The sequence below is a fragment of the Pseudorasbora parva genome, chromosome 1 (genome assembly GCF_024679245.1).
Source record: "Pseudorasbora parva isolate DD20220531a chromosome 1, ASM2467924v1, whole genome shotgun sequence".
NCBI classification, from domain to species: domain Eukaryota; kingdom Metazoa; phylum Chordata; class Actinopteri; order Cypriniformes; family Gobionidae; genus Pseudorasbora; species Pseudorasbora parva.
This window is the reverse complement of record NC_090172.1, coordinates 58989170-59010805: the sequence shown is the minus strand read 5'-3', so window position 1 is coordinate 59010805 and position 21636 is coordinate 58989170. Positions and strand designations below refer to the sequence as shown.

At 39.9% G+C, this 21636-nt stretch overlaps 2 protein-coding genes across 2 annotated transcripts in view; both read left to right on the top strand.

Annotated features, from left to right (window-relative positions):
- LOC137078963 (adipose secreted signaling protein) overlaps positions 1-15911 on the top strand; it is a 44605-nt gene extending 28694 nt beyond the window's left edge. The window contains exons 3-6 of the mRNA XM_067446826.1: positions 488-618; positions 2672-2807; positions 9158-9283; positions 12961-15911. Coding sequence (XP_067302927.1) covers positions 488-618; positions 2672-2807; positions 9158-9283; positions 12961-13061 — 494 coding nt within the window. The 3' untranslated portion in view covers positions 13062-15911. The remainder of the gene's footprint in view (positions 1-487; positions 619-2671; positions 2808-9157; positions 9284-12960) is intronic.
- A 4310-nt stretch (positions 15912-20221) lies between these two features.
- The window catches only part of vax2 (ventral anterior homeobox 2), a 29102-nt gene continuing 27687 nt past the window's right edge, over positions 20222-21636 (top strand). Inside the window, exon 1 of the mRNA XM_067452019.1 lies at positions 20222-21033. Within this exon, the coding sequence (XP_067308120.1) occupies positions 20787-21033 (247 nt within the window). The 5' untranslated portion in view covers positions 20222-20786. The remainder of the gene's footprint in view (positions 21034-21636) is intronic.

Here is a 21636-nt window from a genome sequence, read left to right as displayed (position 1 = left end):
TTAGTTTTTTTGCTATGTTTCTTTGGAAAATATCTCTGATATCAGGCTGAATGTCTTTTCAGGTGTCAAATGGCAAGGCCGATTCAAATAATTGCAGCTTTAAAAGCTTCTTTTTCAATATTTTTCATTCAGCGTCTCAGTCTGGATGTCTATAAATGTCTCAGATTGGGTGTTTTGTTAGGCCTAAAACACACCAAGCGTGCATGTCCAAGTGTTTTAAACTGATTGTTTTATTTTAGTCTATTTATAGTTTTGGAATTAATTCTGCTCTGTTTTATTTTGGCTAAAGAAAAGATCTCTGATATCAGACTGAATGTCTTTTCAGGGTTTTCAGGTGTCAAATGGCAAGGTCGATTCGAATAATTGCAACTTTAAAAGCTTCTTTTTCAACATTTTTCATTCAGCGTCTCAGTCTGGATGTCTGTAAGTCTGTGGTCAGAGTGTAATTAGCGCAGCTGTAAGTCCTTTGCTTCTCTTCTTCCTGCAGTGTCGTCTAAGGCGGGGGGTGTTCGCTTCGCTGAGGAACCTGCTGCTCACTCTCACGTGCATTTTGACGAGAAACTGCACGACTCCGTCGTAATGGTGATACCTGAATCGAACGGGAACTTCATGGTTAAGGTGAGAGCCAGTGAGTTAAATACCTGCGGTTATTAGACTTATTTGACGGTCTTCGGTCAAGAATATAAGTTCATATTACATGAAGAACACTGGGTTTATATCTCCGCTCACATCAAAGGTTCAGCTTCTTCCCTTCGGGCACTGTGCTCTATTTGATTTGGAGCCTTGTTATGTGAAAAGAGATTGACAGAACTCATGCCAAGAGATGTATCTGGAATTTGAAGAGAGAGAGAACAGGATCAGGAAATGACAGAAGCCAGATTTGAGCTTGCATATGAACGCCACAGGTCAGAGCACGAGCTCTAACCGCTCGGCCACAGCTGTGATGAGACTATTTTTAACTTTGAATTGTTGTTTCATAACTTTTTGGTGCATTGCAAATATCAGGTTTGATATTACTTGCTAAGGCAACTCATTTTGCGATGCGAAGCTGAACGATATCTCAAATCATGCGGCTTGCTTAAAAGATGTGTTTAGTTACTTTTCTAAGTGATCAGTTGAGTATGAAATGCGAAACAGCCTAACAACAGTTCTTGCATGGGGTAATGATGGATGGATGGATAGTTAGAGAGTGATGGATGGATGGATGGATGGATGGATGGATGGATGGATGGATGGATGGATGGATGGTTAGATCAATGGATGTTAGATGGATGGATGGATAGAAGGGAGGTTTGACGAATGGATGTATGGTTAGTGATGAGGATGGATGGGAGGATGGTTGGAGTGATGGATGGATGTTAGAATGGATGGTTAGAGCAATGGTTGTTGGATGGATGGATGGATGGACGGAAGGATGATTAGAGCGATGGATGTTAAATGGACTGTTGATGGCTGGTTATTTGGATAGATCAATAAAAGGATGGATAGATGATGGATGTTAGATGGACATTTCTAATATTTGTGGAAGAAAGATTGGATAGTAAATAGTTTAACGGTGTATTTTATATTACTTTTGTTTATCAGAATGTTATTATGACTTTTGTTTTTGTTTTTAATTAATAAAACACATCATAAATGGAGAGTGTATTGTGAAAGTAATCGGGTCTGTGTTGTTGTTGAGTTGACTCTTAACATGTTTTTAATGGTTTACACAAGTTTCTTGTTGTTGTTGTGAGAACAGTGAGTTTTTTGAACACATTTGATCGCACAGAGACTCAGTGTTTGCCTTCCTCCTACTCGCAAATATCTGAGACAAGATACACAAACATGCTCGCGTTCACCCCACAGTGGGTGTCATATTCTGTGACTCTTTTCATCGTAGATGCTCTCACTCCCTCCATCTAACTGCCCCGTTACTGCCCTGTGTTGCCATGGAGACCGCTGCAGCGGCGTGGAGCAGTAAATGTACACCCGCACCTCTGGACTGTCAGTCTCGGCTCCATTATTGTGTTTTTCGGTGAGGGCTCTGGTCCAATAAGACGTCATTTGATTCTGTCACCTTTTGCTGAGACCTAAGTGCTTTTTCAAGGTTTCCTGGCATGAGTTCTGTCACTCTCTCTTCCACCAGTGCTCATCATTCATTAACTCTCAAATTATTATCCCATTTTCCTTCCTTGGTTAATAACAGCTTCAACAATTAATGAACATTTAATCTGACAGAAGGTTTTTTTGCCATTCATATAGGCTAATAGATATTATTTAATGTCTTCTGAACCTTGAATTAATTTCATTCAGAAATTAGTTCGGTCAACTATGATGTTATAAATTATCATTCGCCTCTAAAGTCATCAAAATAAGTTGAATATGATTTCATTATTGATCAGTCAAGTCAGATTTCATTCATTATTTCAGCAAAATATGATGTCATCAATTATGGTTCATAAATTTGTTCATTGTAAACTATAATTCATACAATGATTTCATCAGCTTAGATTGAATTAACGTAACAATAGTAAACAACTATGAGTTCACCATTTATCACAGTAAACCATGATCTTCATCAAATGCTCAGAGCTGTTTGACTCTTTAATTTTTGGTGTCTCATATGTCTCAATACATCATAGATCTAATGACACCCAATCATAACCTCTCTGTTTCTCTCTAACCTCAGGTGGGCTTCCTGAAAACACAGCACCGATATGAGATTGTGTTCACACTGCCTGAGATGCCAGAGTTTGGGAAAGATGTGTGTCCAGCCCCCATCCCCAATCCACACCTGCGGATCACCAATTTAACCGCGTCCTCAGGTACATCGCTCACTGACCAAACACAGCTGAACGTGCTGATGAAGAAAAGGGAAGTAATTCTGGTGTTAGTTGGGTGGATAAGTATATATGGATGGAAGGATGGAGGTTAATTTGTTGGATGGATGGGTGGAGGTTAGTTTGTTGACTGGACAGATGGATGGAGGTTAGTTTGTTGGCTAGATGGATGGATGGATGGATGGAGGTTAGTTTGTTGACTGGACAGATAGATGGAGGTTAGTTTGTTGGCTAGATGGATGGAGGTTAGTTTGTTGGCTAGATGGATGGAGGTTAGTTTGTTGGATGGACGGATGGATGGAGGTTAGTTTGTTGGATGGACGGATGGATGGAGGTTAGTTTGTTGGCTGGACAGATGGATGGAGGTTAGTTTGTTGGCTGGACGGATGGATGGAGGTTAGTTTGTTGGCTGGACGGATGGATGGAGGTTAGTTTGTTGGCTGGGTTGATGGATGGAGGTTAGTTTGTTGGCTGGATGGATGGATGGAGGTTAGTTTGTTGGCTGGAGGGATGGCTGGAGGTTAGTTTGTTGGCTGGGTTGATGGATGGAGATTAGTTTGTTGGCTGGGTTGATGGATGGAGGTTAGTTTGTTGGCTGGAGGGATGGATGGAGGTTAGTTTGTTGGCTGGAGGGATGGCTGGAGGTTAGTTTGTTGGCTGGAGGGATGGATGGAGGTTAGTTTGTTGGCTAGACGGATGGATGGAGGTTAGTTTGTTGGCTGAAGGGATGGATGGAGGTTAGTTTGTTGGCTGGATGGATGGATGAAGGGTTAGTCTGTTGGCTGGATGGATGGATGGAGGTTAGTTTGTTGGATGGATGGATGGAGGTTAGTTTGTTGGCTGGATGGATGGATGGAGGTTAGTTTGTTGGCTGGAGGGATGGATGGAGGTTAGTTTGTTGGCTGGAGGGATGTATGGAGGTTAGTTTGTTGGCTGAAGGGATAGATGGAGGTTAGTTTGTTGGCTGGACGGATGGATGGAGGTTAGTTTGTTGGCTGAAGGGATGGATGGAGGTTAGTTTGTTGGCTGGACGGATGGATGGAGGTTAGTTTGTTGGCTGAAGGGATGGATGGAGGTTAGTTTGTTGGCTGAAGGGATGGATGGAGGTTAGTTTGTTGGCTGGATGGATGGATGGAGGTTAGTTTGTTGGCTGAAGGGATGGAGGTTAGTTTGTTGGCTGGATGGATGGATGGAGGTTAGTTTATTGGCTGGAGGGATGGATGGAGGTTAGTTTGTTGGATGGATGGATGGATGGATGGAGGTTAGTTTGTTGGCTGGACGGATGAATGGATGGAGGTTAGTTTGTTGGCTGGATGGATGAATGGATGGAGGTTAGTTTGTTGGCTGAAGGGATGGGTGGAGGTTAGTTTGTTGGCTGGATGGATGGATGGAGGTTAGTTTGTTGGCTGGATGGATGGATGGATGGAGGTTAGTTTGTTGGCTGGACAGATGAATGGATGGAGGTTAGTTTGTTGGATGGACGGATGAATGGATGGAGGTTAGTTTGTTGGCTGGATGGATGGATGGAGGTTAGTTTGTTGGCTGGACGGATGAATGGATGGAGGTTAGTTTGTTGGCTAGACGGATGAATGGATGGAGGTTAGTTTGTTGGATGGACGGATGAATGGATGGAGGTTCGTTTGTTGGCTGGATGGATGGATGGAGGTTAGTTTGTTGGCTGGATGGATGGATGGAGGTTAGTTTGTTGGCTGGACGGATTAATGGATGGAGGTTAGTTTGTTGGATGGACGGATGAATGGATGGAGGTTAGTTTGTTGGATGGATGGATGAATTGATGGAGGTTAGTTTGTTGGATGGATGGATGAATTGATGGAGGTTAGTTTGTTGGATGGATGGATGAATGGATGGAGGTTAGTTTGTTGGATGGATGGATGAATTGATGGAGGTTAGTTTGTTGGATGGATGGATGAATGGATGGAGGTTAGTTTGTTGGATGGATGGAATGGAAAGTTATCTTATTGAAGGGATTCCCAAACTCTGTTGTCAGCCAAACCCCTTTGACCTAAAATAGTTACTATTAATAAGTTAATATTTCAGTAATTTCAGTCACATGACGTAGGTAAACTAATTTTTTTTCTTTTGAAGTCTTTCGATTTACTTTTATTTTATTTTAAATGTTCATGATTTCATTAATCATTAGGTTTTTATATTAAATATTAGCTTTTCATGAACACACTTCAGTCCTGTAGTTCCCTCACGTTTGAATGCAATGGCATACAGACATTAAGTGCATCCAAATCCTTTAGGAGCTCCTGTATATGTAAATGCATCATTATGCATATTCATATTCGCTGCTGTGATGTCCATCTTGAGATAACTCTTCTACATTCGCCCCCGCACATGCAGAACGCATATAAACTATGAGACTTGCGTCCCCTTAAGAATAAAATCCCACGAGAGCCTTGCAGGATATTCCAGGGCTCTCAGAACTGGTTTCAGCCAGTCCTTTAATGTGAACGAATGGGCACGTGCTGTATGAGGAAAGAATGATCACAAAAGATTCTAAAGCGTCACGTAAATCATCCCGTATTCCAGTTTTTGAATACGCACTGATTGGTCATTGAGAGTATGTTCAATGTTTTGTGTGTTCGTTTTTTAACCTGTTAACCGTCATCCCTCCCTTCCTTTTTCATATAGAGTACTATCCAAGCTTAAATTGTTGTAATTTAAGAATGCTTTGGAATATAGACACGATGGATGGATGGATGGATGGTTAGATGATAGATGGATGGTTAGATGATAGATGGATGGATGGTAAGGTCTATGGATGGATGGATGGATGGATGGATGGATGGATGGATGGATGGTTAGATGATAGATGGATGGATGGTAAGGTCTATGGATGGATGGATGGATGGATGGATAGATGGATGGATGTATAGATGGATGAACCAGAGAACATTAGATGGATAGATGGATGGATGGATGGATGGATGGATGGATAGATGGTTATATGGATGGATAGATAGATGGATGGATGGATGGATGGATGGATGGATAGATGGTTAGATGGATGGATGGATGGATGGATGGATGGATGGATGGATGGATGGATGGATGGATGGATGGATAGATGGTTAGACCGATGGATGGATGGATAGATGGTTAGATCGATGGATGGATGGATAGATGGTTAGATCGATGGATGGATAGATGGTTGGATGGATGGATGGATAGATGGTTAGATGATAGATGGATGGATGGTTGGTTAGATCGATGGATGGATGGTAAGGTCTATCGATGGATGGATGGTAAGGTCTATGGATGGATGGATGGATGGATGGATGGTTGGTTAGATCGATGGATGGATGGTAAGGTCTATCGATGGATGGATGGTCAGATCGATGGATGATGTATGGATGGTTAGATGGCTGGATGGATGGATAGATGGATGGATAGAAGGATAGATAGATGGTTAGATCGATGGATGGATGGATGGATGGATGGTCAGATCGATGGATGGATGTATGGATGGTTAGATGGCTGGATGGATGTATGGATGGTTAGATGGCTGGATGGATGGATAGATGGTTGGATGGATGGATGGATGGATGGATAGAAGGATAGATAGATGGTTAGATCGATGGATGGATGGATGGTTAGATCGATGGATGGATAGATGGTCAGATGGATGGATGGATGGATGGATGGATGGATGGATGGATGGATGGATGGATGGATGGATGGATAGAAGGATAGATAGATGGTTAGATGGATGGATGGATGGTCAGATCGATGGATGGATGTATGGATGGATAGATAGATGGTTAGATCGATGGATGGATGGATGGTTTGATCGATGGATGGATAGATAGATGTATAGATGGATGGATGGATGGATGGTTTGATCGATGGATGGATAGATAGATGGTTAGATCGATGGATGGATGGTTAGATGGATGGATGGATGGATGGATGGATGGATAGATAGATGGTTAGATGGAAGGATGGATGGATGGATGGATGGATAGATAGATGGTTAGATGGAAGGATGGATGGTAGGGGTGTGCATTGGCACTTCCTTCACGATTCGATTCATTTCGATTCTACGATGCATTGTGATGCATCAAAATTCTACTGCACACAAAGCAAATTTTTCATCAGTCATGAGGCAATACAAGCAGATATTAAACAACTGATTGTATTGGCTGCTATGTGTCTCCTGTATCTTTGACATAAATGTTATTAAATAAAATAAAATGTAATTAAATAAAATGCAATTAACCCTTAAATGCATGACTGTTTCACCAAACATTCTTACATATTCAGGTCGTTAGCGACCCAGATCTATATTTAACATGGATAGACCTCTACCTGTCGTGATAATATATAAAACTCCTGATTTTAGAGTAACAGCTACAGAAGAATAAAATAAAACCTATTTTGTTACCTTTTGGAGCTTGGAAGGATTCAGTTTGAGCAGATGTTTAATACCATCATCATCTGTCCTCGTCAGAGTTCGTTTACCAGTACATTCAGCATCTGCCTCATATTCGCGATCTCGAGCATATTCTCCAAACTCATTTTCAGTCTTCAAAATCAATATTTTGATCTCTGACAGCTTCTTGACCACATCCATCATCAAGAGACAGTGACACTAACATATGATTGTGTTTAGTACTTGCTCTCTGAAGTAAATCACTGAGTCATTTCAAGTTTTGCAGATTATAATTATTGTTTCGTTTTCTGTCAGAGGTAACGTTAACTATGAGTGAAACGTCACTTCATCATTGGGTATCAGACATTGCCACCTTGTGGAATAAAGGTGAATTGCGCAGTATTTCTTCATTATAGATTAATTTATTATTGTGCAAAAAATATATACGAACAATCCTACACACCTCGGGTCGTTAGCGCATTTTTAATAACCCGTCTATCGCGGTCATCTCCCTCCGACTCAGCCATCTTCCTTGTTGTTGTTGTTATTCTCCCGGAACCGGAAGTATTTGAAACTTCACAACTTTATCGTCTGCCAGAAAATAAACAGTGACATAATCGATTATGGCACTTTGCCGCATCGATGCTGAATCGTTCATGCCCTGCATCGCGATGCATCGCTTGAATCGATTATTGTTGACACCACTAATGGATGGATGGATAGATGGTTAGATCGATGGATGGATAGATGGTTAGATCGATGGATGTATGTATGGATGGATAGATGGTTAGATGATCGATGGATGGATGGTAAGGTCTATCGATGGATGGATGGATAGATGGATAGATAGATAGATGGATGGATGGATGGATGGTCAGATCGATGGATGGATGTATGGATGGTTAGATGGATGTATGGATGGTTAGATGGCTGGATGGATGGATAGATAGATAGATGGTTAGATTGATGGATGGATGGATGGATGGATGGTCAGATCGATGGATGGATGTATGGATGGTTAGATGGCTGGCTGGATGGATGGTCAGATCGATGGATGGATAGAAGGATAGATAGATGGTTAGATCGATGGATGGATGGTTAGATCGATGGGTGGATGGATGGATGGATAAATGGATGGATGGTCAGATCGATGGATGGTTAGATGGCTGGATGGATGTATGGATGGTTAGATGGATGGATAGATGGTTGGATGGATGGATGGATGGATGGATGGATGGATGGATGGATGGATGGATGGATGGATAGAAGGATAGATAGATGGTTAGATGGATGGATGGATGGATGGTCAGATCGATGGATGGATGGATGGCTGGATGGATGTATGGATGGTTAGATGGCTGGATGGATGGATGGATGGATAGATGGTTAGATGGATGGATGGATGGTTAGATGGATGGATGGATAGATAGATGGTTAGATCGATGGATGGATGGATGGTTAGATGGATGGATGGATGCTAGATGGGAAGACCTTTAGAAGGCTAGCGGTGCTCTTGGGCATAACCAAATAAATAAACATAAACACAATCCAGTTCATGTTTACAGACAGACAGCGGATGAGCAGCACAGAAGCGGGATCTGTGAGTCCCAACATATCAACTTCTGGTTTAGCCAGTCGTGTTAGTCTGGGGGCGGGGCTTCCTGAGGTGCCACCCACAGCAGCTTTAGGCGTTTCCCACAGTAATGATGGATTACAGTACAGGAGAAGAGAAATAAACATCAGGCAGGGGATGTGTTCATTAATGGACACACATCTAGCTGAGTGTGTGAGACGTCCGTTCCTGAACTGGTGTCACTGGAGCCAAACAAACGGTTTGTCTGTGAGATGAACCTGTATAAAGACTGTGTGTGTGTGTGTGTGTGTGTGTGTGTGTGTGTGTGTGTGTGTGTGTGTGTGTGTGTGTGTGTGTGTTCAGGGGGTCTGAGGGTGACGTGTGAATATATGGCCCATCAGGAGGGAGTGATCTGTGAGGAGCTGCAGATCCTCAGCGAGAGCAAAGAGGACGTGTGTGTGAAGGTCAAAGTTCACGCCCGTGTCATGGGTAAGTGACAGTAGTTTTTCCAGTATCTTAACATTTTGGGACACTGTTGTTAAATGATACCCTGAATGAATGAGATCAGATGTGAGGTTATTTGCTGCCCTCTACTGGTGTTCTTGTGCTCAAATTGATGAAGGCAATATTCCAGGTGCAATACAAGTTAAAGGGATAATTTGCCTATAAATGAAAATTCTGTAAAAAAATACAAGTTATTTCTTCTGGAAAAACAAATAATATGGCAGTTAATGGCTACTGTCAACTGTTTTATTACTAACATTCTTTAAAATATCATCTTTTGTGTTGGGTGAACTGTCCCTTTAAGAACATTTGCAGCATCATCACAAAATGTCAACTTGTTTCAGATAAATTAAGCAAAACTCTTAAAATGGAAGTAAATAATGTTTTTTTTTACAAGCAGCACTAGGTAACTTTTCAACCTTCATAATATATTTTTCAAGACTGTTGTGATGATAAATCGACTTACAATAGGTTGAATGACACGTCTGCCATAGCCTGATGGGGTCTGTATCGTTTTTACTTTTCAACTTCGGGTTTCGGGTAGTAACCCGAGAACAAAAAGAACTACAAAATCCGACTGCTTTACGGCATATACGTCACTTCCACCAACACCCACACTTCCTTACATTCAGACGTGCGAGCCCAACTTTGTTCGTCGGATAATATAGTCATGTCCGAAGCAGCACAGACAAATAAGAAAGAAAAGGTTTTGTTGGAGGAAAGCAATAAGAGGAAACGAAAAAGTGATGGGATTAAAGGCAGGACGAGGATCAACATGTGACCAGCGTTTGCTCGTTGGCGTGAGCTGGAGGAGGCGTGCCCGACCGATGCTGTCCTGCTTGTTACGGTGATTATCTACCACTCAAACATTGAACTGAAGTATCATATAGATTCTGTACAACGGTAACCAGTAGACTACTATAATGACGCTGGCTTGTAAATGAGAGCATCGTGATTATTTGGCGTTTGAAAAAAATAAAGCCCATGAAATTATATTCATATGACATGCTGAAGCATATGCCACTGACTGTACCTGGGATGAAGACATTTCACACGCGCCGCCAGAAGAACTCCTGCATGTGAACTCCTCCTGCAGTGTTCAGGGGAACTGTTAGTGCTGCACCAACCCGCGGGTCCCGCTTTTATGAAGTTATTTGGCCAAGCCCCGCACCACTGTATATATTTTTACAACCCGGCGCGCACCCGTGACCATTAAATAGACATACGGGGTCCGCGGGTTATGAGACGACCGCGCATTACTAGTTCAGGGCTATCAGGGCTGCCATGCCAACAAACGCACGCGTGATGGCATCCCCTGATGTAGGATGACAGATCTTACGACAGTAGTTGAGGAGAGTATTTTTTCCCTGTCGGGGGACCCCGAGAGCAAAAGTTACCAAGTGCTGCTTTAAAGGATTTACAAGCATAAATGTGAAGCTTATCATTCTTAAAAGTATTTACATTAAAGGTGGGGTAAGTGTTATTTCAAAACCGTTTTAGAAAAAGGACTCGGGCCGAGTGGAATAACAAACTTGTAGCCAATCAGCAGGTAAGGGGCGTGTCTACTATTGATGGTGAGAACAGTGTTGACAACTTAGCGACTTTGTCTCTATATTTAGAGGCTTTTCAGATCCCTCTAGCGACTTTTTTTCAAAAAAGCGACTAGCGATAAATTTAGCGAATTTTTGGACAAACGTCAGCTACTTTAGTTTATAAATGTCGCCAGTACTGTCCTGCGAGCGCGAGGTCTTTTTTTCCCCCGCTGCCGTCAGACAAACCTCTCTCTGCGTCTGCCCTGTTCAGTGAATGGCTGAGGGGAGCTGCACGCATGCCGGTAAACGTACACACACAGTTATTTCTCGCCTAATGATATCTGCTTCTTTTGTTTTATATTTAAGGAAATTAGTTATGATGAGTTACATTCTTCTCTTGTGCTTATTGCTTATTTACTCACTATCACAGAGGTTTAGTTCATCCAGTTTCTCAATTCAGATTTTACACATATAAAATGTTTGTAATTCACTATATCATCATACTCCAATTGTATGCCCAAAGGGTATAGGAAATGAAAACATTTATAAGACAGTCGGCTGTATTATATTATTTTAAATTGCAGTAAATGAGCACGGATTAGGAGAGAGAACGCGTTAGGCAGGCAGAACGCAAGGACGGCGTGATGACGTCAAGGGTATGCTAATTGACGCATGACGTCATCTTTTAGAGACTTTTTGGGCAGGCTTTAGATACTTTCCTTGAAAAAAAGTTGGCAACACTGGGTGAGAAGAGCTCTCGCTCTGTGCACGTCATTATTCAAAACACACGAGTCACACATGACCGACATTAGCCGAGAGCTAGCCTAATATATGCTGCTTGACTATGCTGGTGTGTCATGTTCACTTGTTAGTCCATTTGCGATCGTATTGTGTCTCACTTCAGCGACGATAAAGAACCGTTCATTTCCACACCGTATGGAGCATCTAAATCTCCTCACTGTGTGCTTCAAGCGTCAGCTCACACATTGTCTCCGACAAATAAGATACACCACTCCTAATATATGTTTGCTTACTCTTTTCATGTTCTATATAACCCTTATTCAGTCATAATTGTAATATGGCGTTAGCTGGACTGTCGTGCTTGTGTTCTATAGAGTTGTTCATGAGAACAGTTTGATCACTATCTCTAATCTTGTCGGAATTGTAATACGTTCGTACGTTCACAAGAGCGGTTTGTGTTTTTGTGATGAAGGGATGACTGTTTCATTGAATATTCGACCTGGATTAGATACACACAGATTCTGCCATAGCCGTTGATGCCTCTGGGTTTACGTATGTGTGGGGCGGCGCTATCAAAATAGGGGCGAGACCCTTTTGGGGGTAGGGGCGTGTTTGTTTGTTTTGGTGATTTGAAATAACAACAACGGTTACCAGCAGGCACTTACCCCACCCTTTAACTCTTCAGTTATAATGTGCATAGCACACTAGTGTTGGTAAGACTTTTAAACAGTTTTCTTCTCTTTTGCTCATCAAAACATGACATGCATTTATTTGACCCAAAATACAGTAAAAACACTTATATTGGGAAATATTGTTACCATTTCAAATAGCTGTTTTTTTCTTTGAATACATTGTAAACTCCCTTAGAGAAAAACCCCAAGAATTTCACGTGTCCACGTTTCCCCATGTTATTCCCAAAGGCTTTTAACACACAGTAAAAATTATTACATTATGAACAATATTTTATTACATTTTGAGTGATTACATTATGAACATGTTATTACAATAATAATATTATTACATTATGTGCAGATATTATATTGAGTTGTTACTTTGTTAGGATCAACTTTTTTTTTGATCCTTTGGGGGTTTATGGTGTTTTAAAATTAAAAAGTACATGATTTGCCCACACTAAAATCAAAGTAACATTTTTTTAATAGGCCTTATTAATTTCCATTTTAAGTGATTCATCTTCAGATGTTTGCCATTTTTAAAGCAACCGAGGAATTATTTGTTGTCATGTGAATCATGTGATTTTTAAAGGGATGTGTTGTCACCATATATGGTTCATTGGAGGCGTTTCCGATTCATGATTCGAATCATGAATCTATACGCTTTCTTTCATTTTTGGGTGAACTAACTCTTTAAGTGTGTGTTTTCCTCTGTCAGACCGTCACCACGGGACTCCGATGCTGCTGGAGGGGGTGCGGTGCATCGGCGCAGAACTCGAATATGACTCTGAGCAGAGCGACTGGCAAGGCTTCGACTAAACGCCTAAACCCACAGACTTTCTTCAGTGCCACTATCGTGTGTCTGCAGCGGCGTATCATTCCAGATTCGGCTGCACAGCAACGTCTCTGCTTTCTGCTCGCAGCGTCTGAAAACACACTGGCTTGTTTGTACTGTTACAATGAAATGCAGGAATGATCTGTCGTATTATACTGTGGCTCTCTGTGATTGTTGTTTTTCAGGTTTGGACACACACACACACACACACACACACACACACACACACACAATCAAATGATGTGTTTTGCTCTGAATTCTAGTATTATGGCTGAATGTGTCTTTTAGATAAAACAAATGTATTATGCTCTTATGTCTGTGTTACTGGACTTTCTTGCTCCAATCTGTGTGATTCTAACATTTTTAAAGTAAATCTAAGTTGAGGCTTGTGCTCACTGTGAATCAGCCCCTGTTTGTACCCATAGGGGGCGCTGTTGACCACAAATTCAAACTTACATATTGCACCATTAGCGTGGCTTATGTGTTAATGTTTTCAAAATTGATTTGATCATTATTTAGTCGGATCAAAAATAATTTTAGATAGGTTGCCCTGATGTATGTTGATAGGATAATCAATTTTAAGGGCTGTTCATTCATCTTTTTATGTGTAATACTGGTTTAATTTTTTAGAGCCGAAGTGCCTGAAATCATAAGCGTTATTAGTTTATATGACTGATGCCAGCATGTGAGCCATTAAACACTGAATATTATTTGAGCTTAGGCTACGGAGCCCCACTAATGTGAGATGGAAGGGAGAATGAGTCAAAAGCTCTGCCCTCCCCCCAAAACTTTTTTTTTTTTTTTGAGTGAGCGCCCAGGCGGAATCCAAGTTTATCCAAAGAATTTTTCATATTATCACCATATCCTTTAATATGAACGTGTGTTTTCGTCACAGAATAAAACATGTTTTTTCGAGCCGGATCTCACGAAAATGCGTATAAATAGTACGAGTTTGCAATCTCGTGGAATGTATACGCCAAAATGAGGTACCCCACCCAAGAGCGTGTCACATGCACGCCATAGAGTGCGTATCATATGCACGCAAAAAACTCATTTCGGGGTATAGCCTACATTCCACGAGATTGCAAACTCGTACGCATGACCAGATCGAGCTTTCAATTAGCCTACGAGTTTCCGGGTCCACCCACCCCATGAATTACTACGAGATAATTCTGACCCCCTCCCCACTCCCTTGCAATTGCTAGCGAGTTAATATCTCGCAATTCTAACGACTTTTCTCAAAATTGCGAGAGAGAAACAAATCTGAATTGTGAGATAAAAAGACGCAATTGGCCTAACTTTTGTATCGTTTTAATCAGTGGCGGAAACTAGCTCCCATGTGCTGCTTTAGGACTGTATTTAGCAAATATTTTGCGTTCTCTCTTTTAAAAACTGTTGCGTTTCAACCGAGAAGTGTTCGCCCTCGAAACATTTGTGATCTTAGTTGATTTGACTCCAGCATGTGAGCCATTATACACTCAATGTTTGTTTGCAGGTTTTTTTTGCGCACATAGGCTATTGTACAGAGCCCCTAAAAAAATAAGAGAAAGAAAAATAATAAGTCAATGCTTTTGTGTTCTCACGGATGATGGTGAAAAAAATTATGAGATGGAATGAAAATAAGTCAATTCTCTTGCATTCCCCCTTAAAAAGTTAACGCAAAAACATTAACAAATAATGTTCTCATTTGTCCTCTTCATCATGTCCAACGCTACAGCTTGGTTCGTTACAGAATAAAACATTTTAAAAGATAATTGCGACCTTTTATAGCTATCTCAATTAATGCTTGCTTGCTTATCTCTCAACTTTTTTTTTCTCCGAGTTGTGAGATCTATAGGCCTAAACTCGTAATACTTACCCTTTCTCGCAATTACGAGTTAGCTATTTTCTCAGAATTGTGCGATATAGCCTAATCCTCAAATGTGAATTAGGAATAAAGTCCAAGTCTGAAGGGGAAACTCAGAATTGTGAAAGAATACTTTATTTATTCAGTGGCGGAAAAAAACGTTCATATTAGGGACACCGTACACGTTAAAAAATTCTGGGTTAAAAACAACCCAAGTTGGGTTGAAAATGGACAAACCCAGCAATTGGGTTATTTTAACCCAGCGGATGAGTCAAATGTTGGCTTAAAACAACCCAATCAGTGGGTTAAAATAACTCAATTTCTGGGTTTGTCCATTTTCAACCCAACTTGGGTTGTTTTTAACCCAGCATTTTTAGAGTGTGTTCTAGCGAATGTTCCCTCTTTTTTTCTTTTCTTTTTTTGCGAAAGTTGGTGCCCAAAAGTTTGTAGGCTATTTGTGAGCGAACGCAATATGTTTTTTTTCGGGGAAATTCGTGAGAGAACGCAAAAGCATTGACGAATCATTTCTCTTCCCATCTTATGTTTTTTTCCCTTCACCGTGTCCCTTAAGGGGCTCTAGTATTGCATGTCCATTGAACTCCATTTATGGATCTCTGTTAATGCTCTTTATAAACGGCATTCAATTACTGTCCGAAAAAAAGATTTCTCTCAGAGCAAATAATACTGTTGACTTTCTTCACCTTTAAGGGCCTTTTTTCTGTGTCTTATAGGCTACTGTCTCTTTTTTTTATATACACTCAAATAAAATTCACTTGTTGACTTCACATGCTTTTATAATTTGTGTGGTGCAACAGTTAGTGAATCATTGCATTGAACAGCCACTAGTGGTCAGTGAACTCTAACTAATGGGCCTATTCACAGTTTCAGGTTGAACTTCTGGTGTTGTATTGATAATTGATAAATGTACGATAAAATCACGAAATTGAACATGCTTGATAATCAAATAAATGATGAATATATAAATTCACCGATGTTCTGTATTTAGTGAAAGACATCCCTGCAGAAACAACAACACAATCTCGTTTTCTCGTAAGATGAGACATTTTGTTTTCAGTGTGTTGAAAAGATGACGGGTTCATTTCATTTTACAAATGCAGTTGATCCGAAATCTTTAACTTAGGAACTTTAACGTCATTTCAGTCTTATTTTTAATTCAGGAATGTTGCATTATAAATTTCCCTATATGAAATAAAAAATGTAAATGAATTCCTCCCTGCATGTTCATAAGTTTCGGCTTACTTTAAAACAAACATCAATTATGTAACACAAAATTAGCATGTCAGAATAATTTAAATAAGATTATTGAATTCGGCTATTATAATAATCTTACACTAATGCAAATGACTGCGGTGAAGCAAATACTACAAAATAAACAAAAGTAATTTCTACATGGTTAAGTTGTTAAAGGCAAGAATTCAGGCGGAAACATCACCGTTATAAAGTGTGTATTTCATTTTATAAAATAAAACCTAGGCTACTCATCTTTCTGATATAGCCTGCGCATGTTCCCATGATCATGCACTGGGTCATGACTAATTTACAAGGTTGCATTCAAGGTTGTATTTAAACTGGTTCATCATTGCTTTTGTTGTTAGGTTAGGACATGGAGTTCATTTTGTACTCAAAAATACATTCTTAAATGATCCGACGAATGTTACCATTATTGTGTAGCCTACCAAGTAGTCTAGGCTATTGAGATCTCCATGTTCGGGTGGTTACCACATTAGGCTATTTCTATGTAAATAGACTATGTTGCACGAGCCACACAACATCTACTGTAGCCTAATTTGCTGAGTATAGCCTACGTTAGCCTAAGAGTATTGAAACTTAGAGGCTATTGCAAAGTAAACTTCAACTAGAAATTACTCAAACTTTACCTGACCAAGTTACATTTAGCCTACTTATTTTTCTTTGTCCATTTACTTTATTAGTTAAGTAGCCTAATTAAATCCATGGAATTTACTCTAAAAAGCGGCGTGCCAAAAATTGCAAAAAATGCTCGGTTAAAAACAACCCAAGTTGGGTTGAAAATGCACTAACCCAACAATTGGGTTGTTTTAACCCAATGGCTGAGTTGTTTTAACCCAGCAATTGGGTTGTCTTAAGCAACATTTAACCCAACCGCTGGGTTAAAACAACTCAACCGTTTGGTAAAATCAACCCAATTGTTGGGTTAGTGCATTTTCAACCCAACTTGGGTTGTTTTTAACCCAGCGTTTTTTAGAGTGTATAGCTAAATTTAACTTATTGTTTAACGGCCTAACATATCAGGAAAAGATGTGCTCTTGTGTTCTAATTTTTACCTGTTCAATGCCGAAGAGAGCTTCGTAGCCTATTTTATCCGGAGCACGAATCATCAAATCAAGGTTTGTGTTTTATCTGTCAGTCATTCGTTGTGAAGATCTCTTCCCTCGGGGCCACAGTATTGTCTCTATGCCCGAGTGTCACTATACCTTTGTGCGTCTGACACTGACGGACTGAAGCAGGAAACTCCGCTTAAAGCCAAATGAACACTCTTATAATCTTAGTTTTATGAAGGTGGCAGCTTCCTCACGACAATGCCACATCTCCACAGTGTGGTGCCTGAACGGCAGCTTTAGCTCTACTTTATCATTAGCCTATTGATACAAAACCGACGAAATAGCCATCACAAGCACACAATTTCCCATTAATGACTGGCGCACGGTAGTAATTTGCTGCATGCGAAAAATGTGACTTACAAAACACTGAAGGGTCCATTTAATAAAAGAACTATTCTTGGTTATTAAAGCCAAAAATAAACTCAACTTAAATGTGTTTGAGAAAATAAAAAGCTTCCCTTGTGCACCGAGAACCCTCATCTGTAATTTTGGGTAAAATTTCGCATCGATCTTATTAACAGTAGAAATTGGTTTGTAAATGACTGTATTACTATGGCGTTTTATTTCGATAAAGGCTGCATTTATTTCTGTTTTCCACATTGAGTCTGTTCGTACTACTTCCCAAGAAACCTCAAACTGTTTTCGAGTTTATTGAAGCTTCCGTTTAATGGAGATTGAAATTGACATAAAACATTTTCTATTGGATTTGTTGTTGAATTCAACGTTTAGGAAGATCATATTTTCTTGAATTATGGTTCTCATTTCCTTTTAAACTACGGAAAAATGTAAGTGAACAACATTCTGACAGTTTACGTTTGGTACACATTTTTCCTAGTGTATCAGAAGATGAACTGTGGGACATGTGAAGCTCTTGTCTTAATTTGACCCTTAATAATTGCTTGCATGCGGTATAACTTAACATTATCACATTGACCGAGTCAATTTAATAGTCGCATTAAATATGATTTACCTGACCAAACATAGGCTAATTATGCACACATAACTTTTTTTATTATTATTGTAATCTGGCTAGTTGTCACACTTTGCTGTTTATTTTTAAAAGTCTAATATATTTAATTCATACCTTCAAACATTGACTATTAAATAAACAAAAAATTGGCTAGAAAAACTTTTTTAGCAATTAGACCTATCAATACCCCTTATAACGACTTTTGGTTAGGGGGTAAAAATTAAAATGCAGGCTATGCTTTTGTGCTTTTGTTTAAACCCAATATTACAAAAATATGTGTGTGCAGCCAATTTTAGTGTGATAGAGAATTCACAAAATGGCCGTGTCTTCATGACAGTTAAAACCCATTGTTCAAATTGTTATAGGCTATATCTATCTATCTATCTATCTATCTATCTATCTATCTATCTATCTATCTATCTATCTATCTATCTATCTATCTATATGGAGTAGGGGAGAGAATATGTGTGCCCAGTATAATAATCATGTCTATGAAAAGTAGTCCCCATAAAACATGAAAACACAAGGGGAAGGTCTGTTTGTGTATGTGGTTGTGTTTATGGTACATTTGCTGTTTTGCCACATTAGTGTGGTGGAGGAAAGGGCCAGTGTTGGAGACTGTGGGGCCAGAGAGCATTGGAGGCAATTAAACCTCTCTTGACTGTACTGTAGGTTTGAGGAAGTGAGTGACAGCTCCATTCAACACGTTCACGGTTTAATCTGTGCTGAGCAGCTGAATTCAATAATGAGCCATTTCGGCACTGAATGATAAACACTGCTGAAAGTGGCAAAACTGCAATTATGTCATTGCGGCCTCCGTAATGGGATTGCGCACTCAGATAAAAGATTCTAATTTTGTTTTTTTTATGTATTGTGGCAACGGTTCAATGATGAGATGAACACCTGCTGTTCGCGCACTGTGAGGTAAACACAAATAAACCACTCTTTCATACTTGCACAATAACGCGCATAGAATATATAGGCTATTCCATTTTTCACTCTTCAAATAAAGGGTCTTTATTGGTATAGTTCCGAACATTTAATGTAAACTGAATCCATTATGCAAAAAGGTTCTTTATATTCCTCACACTATGGTTATTTTAACAAATGTTCACTGAAAGGTTCATTGGACAGCCAAAACGGTTCTTCTATATTCTCCTTTTTAGTAAAAACGGAACCCATTCTCTCAACACGTTCTTTAACACTTGTGGATGCACATTCTCCCTTGCTCAAACGTTGTGAAGTTTGCTGTGCATGTGAAAAGGTTAGCTGTGCATGTCCAAAAAAAAGGTAAAGGAATTGCGCAAAATGCATGATGTTAAAATCGCTTTTTGACTATGCTATATTTTGTTCAGTTTGAAAGAGTTTAAGTTTACTTAAAAGTTTATCTCTACAGAATACGTCCCTCAGTGAGTTCATGACCTTGATTTAGTTAAAAAGTCTTTATTAAAATAATCGTGTCGTTTAGAGTTTGAGGCGCTTGCTTTAAAATCACGTGACGCATCCAAACACGTTATTCAGTCGTACATGTATTAAACGCGATTCAAAAAGCAATTGTAAAATTGAAGAAGAAAAAAAAAGATCCGTCTAATGTAGGCCTATATATTCTTACCAACAAAGTCTTAAGACAACAGGGATAGTTTCATTCACATTTCGCTGACCGCTAACGGGCGTGTAAACCAACCTCGTGCTCCTCTTACTCGTCTCTGTTTACCAATCAATTGATGGATTAGTCCGGAAGTGACGTCGCTGCTGTCAGTCACCGTAAAAAAACACACATCCACGCTATGAATTACAATATTAACGTGACGACTGTAGGCTAACTGAGATTTTGAGAATATGCCAATAATCTCATTTGTTTCGTTATTTTTTTGTGCATTTTGTCGTTTAGCTATTAGCCTATTGGATATTCCTGACTGACTTGGCTGTAAAAATGAACACCCCCATCATCAGGAAGAAATCCTGAAATCCGCTGGCTCTTTCTCCAGAGCTTCTGTCGAGCCCAGAGCAAATACGGAGAAAAAAAAGAAAAAACACCCATTGTAGTCAGCGAGTAAATTGACTATATAAGTCAAAGGGAAAGTTTGCTCAGCTCGGATCCATGTTTGTTGTGTGGAATTACTTATACGCGGTTAAGCAGTGAAGCGCCTCCCAGTGCCTCGGTCATAGACCTTGAAACCCAGCGCATATATGCAGAATGTATTTTGGGTTGAGCAAGATCCTATAGCTGAGGAGGGTCCCCTACACTTGCCCAGGGCCCCCTCCACCTCAACCTTCCTTCCCTTCTTCATACATGATCTCCTCCTGCATGGACGACCGATGCCGGAACATGCGAAAACATTTGGGCAGAAACTCGGTTCCGTCGCTGAAGTCTGTGCCTGGATTCTAATTTGATGTTGTTTTGGGAATAATCTCCTCATTTCTGTCAAGAGAGAATTTACGCAGACTATTTATTTAACCTGAAAATAGCCCAATACAACTAATAGGACACATAAAACAGTTAAATTATTAGATGTTTGATCAAGCCACTATGGGCGATGGAATCGCCGAGGACCGAAACCACTGTGGATCCAATTCGTTGTGCCGTGACCGCGGCAGAGACTCCAAAAGCCGGACGGAAGTGGGGAACCGGTCACCTGTGCAAAGTTCTACCGACACACCGGGGACATCGGCATCCACACCGACTTCATCTAGCGAGGATGGACAAGATAAACTTTTAGGAGTTGATCCGGACTACTGTCGAAGGATTCTAGTCAGAGGTGAGGGAGCGAAATAGGCTCACTCTCAACAATAGGGAATCATTTCCTGTTTGACTTCAAATAGGCGTTATTTACTGAAAAATAGCCTACTAAGGTTTCAAACAAAATGCGCTTCATTTTTACAGAAAGCAATTTCTCGGTTTTCTATTTTATTTTGTTCTCGTAACTTACACTTAAAAAAAAAAGAGAGATAAAGGTTCCAAATGGGGTTTTCGCAGGCATTCCATAAAATAACCATTTTGGTTCCTCAAAGAACTTTCAGTGAATTCTTTTCGTCTTAGTGTAAAGAACATTCTAAAAATCTAAAGAGAATTTTTTTTTTTCTTGCCTACTATAAAGAATCTTTTTGTGGAATGGAAAGATTCCATTTATATTAAATGCTTTTCATTGAACCGTCAATGGCAATAAAGAACCTTTATTTTTAAGGTGCTTGTGACACCAAAAATATCTGATATTACTTTAAAATGTACAATTAACGACACATTAATACAAAAATGATGCACACAATAAACTGCTAATATGCCCATTAGGCTACATAAAAACAAATAGTCCACATCAATATCTGAAATTGAACAAATATTTAAAACCGTTTTATGCAGTTTA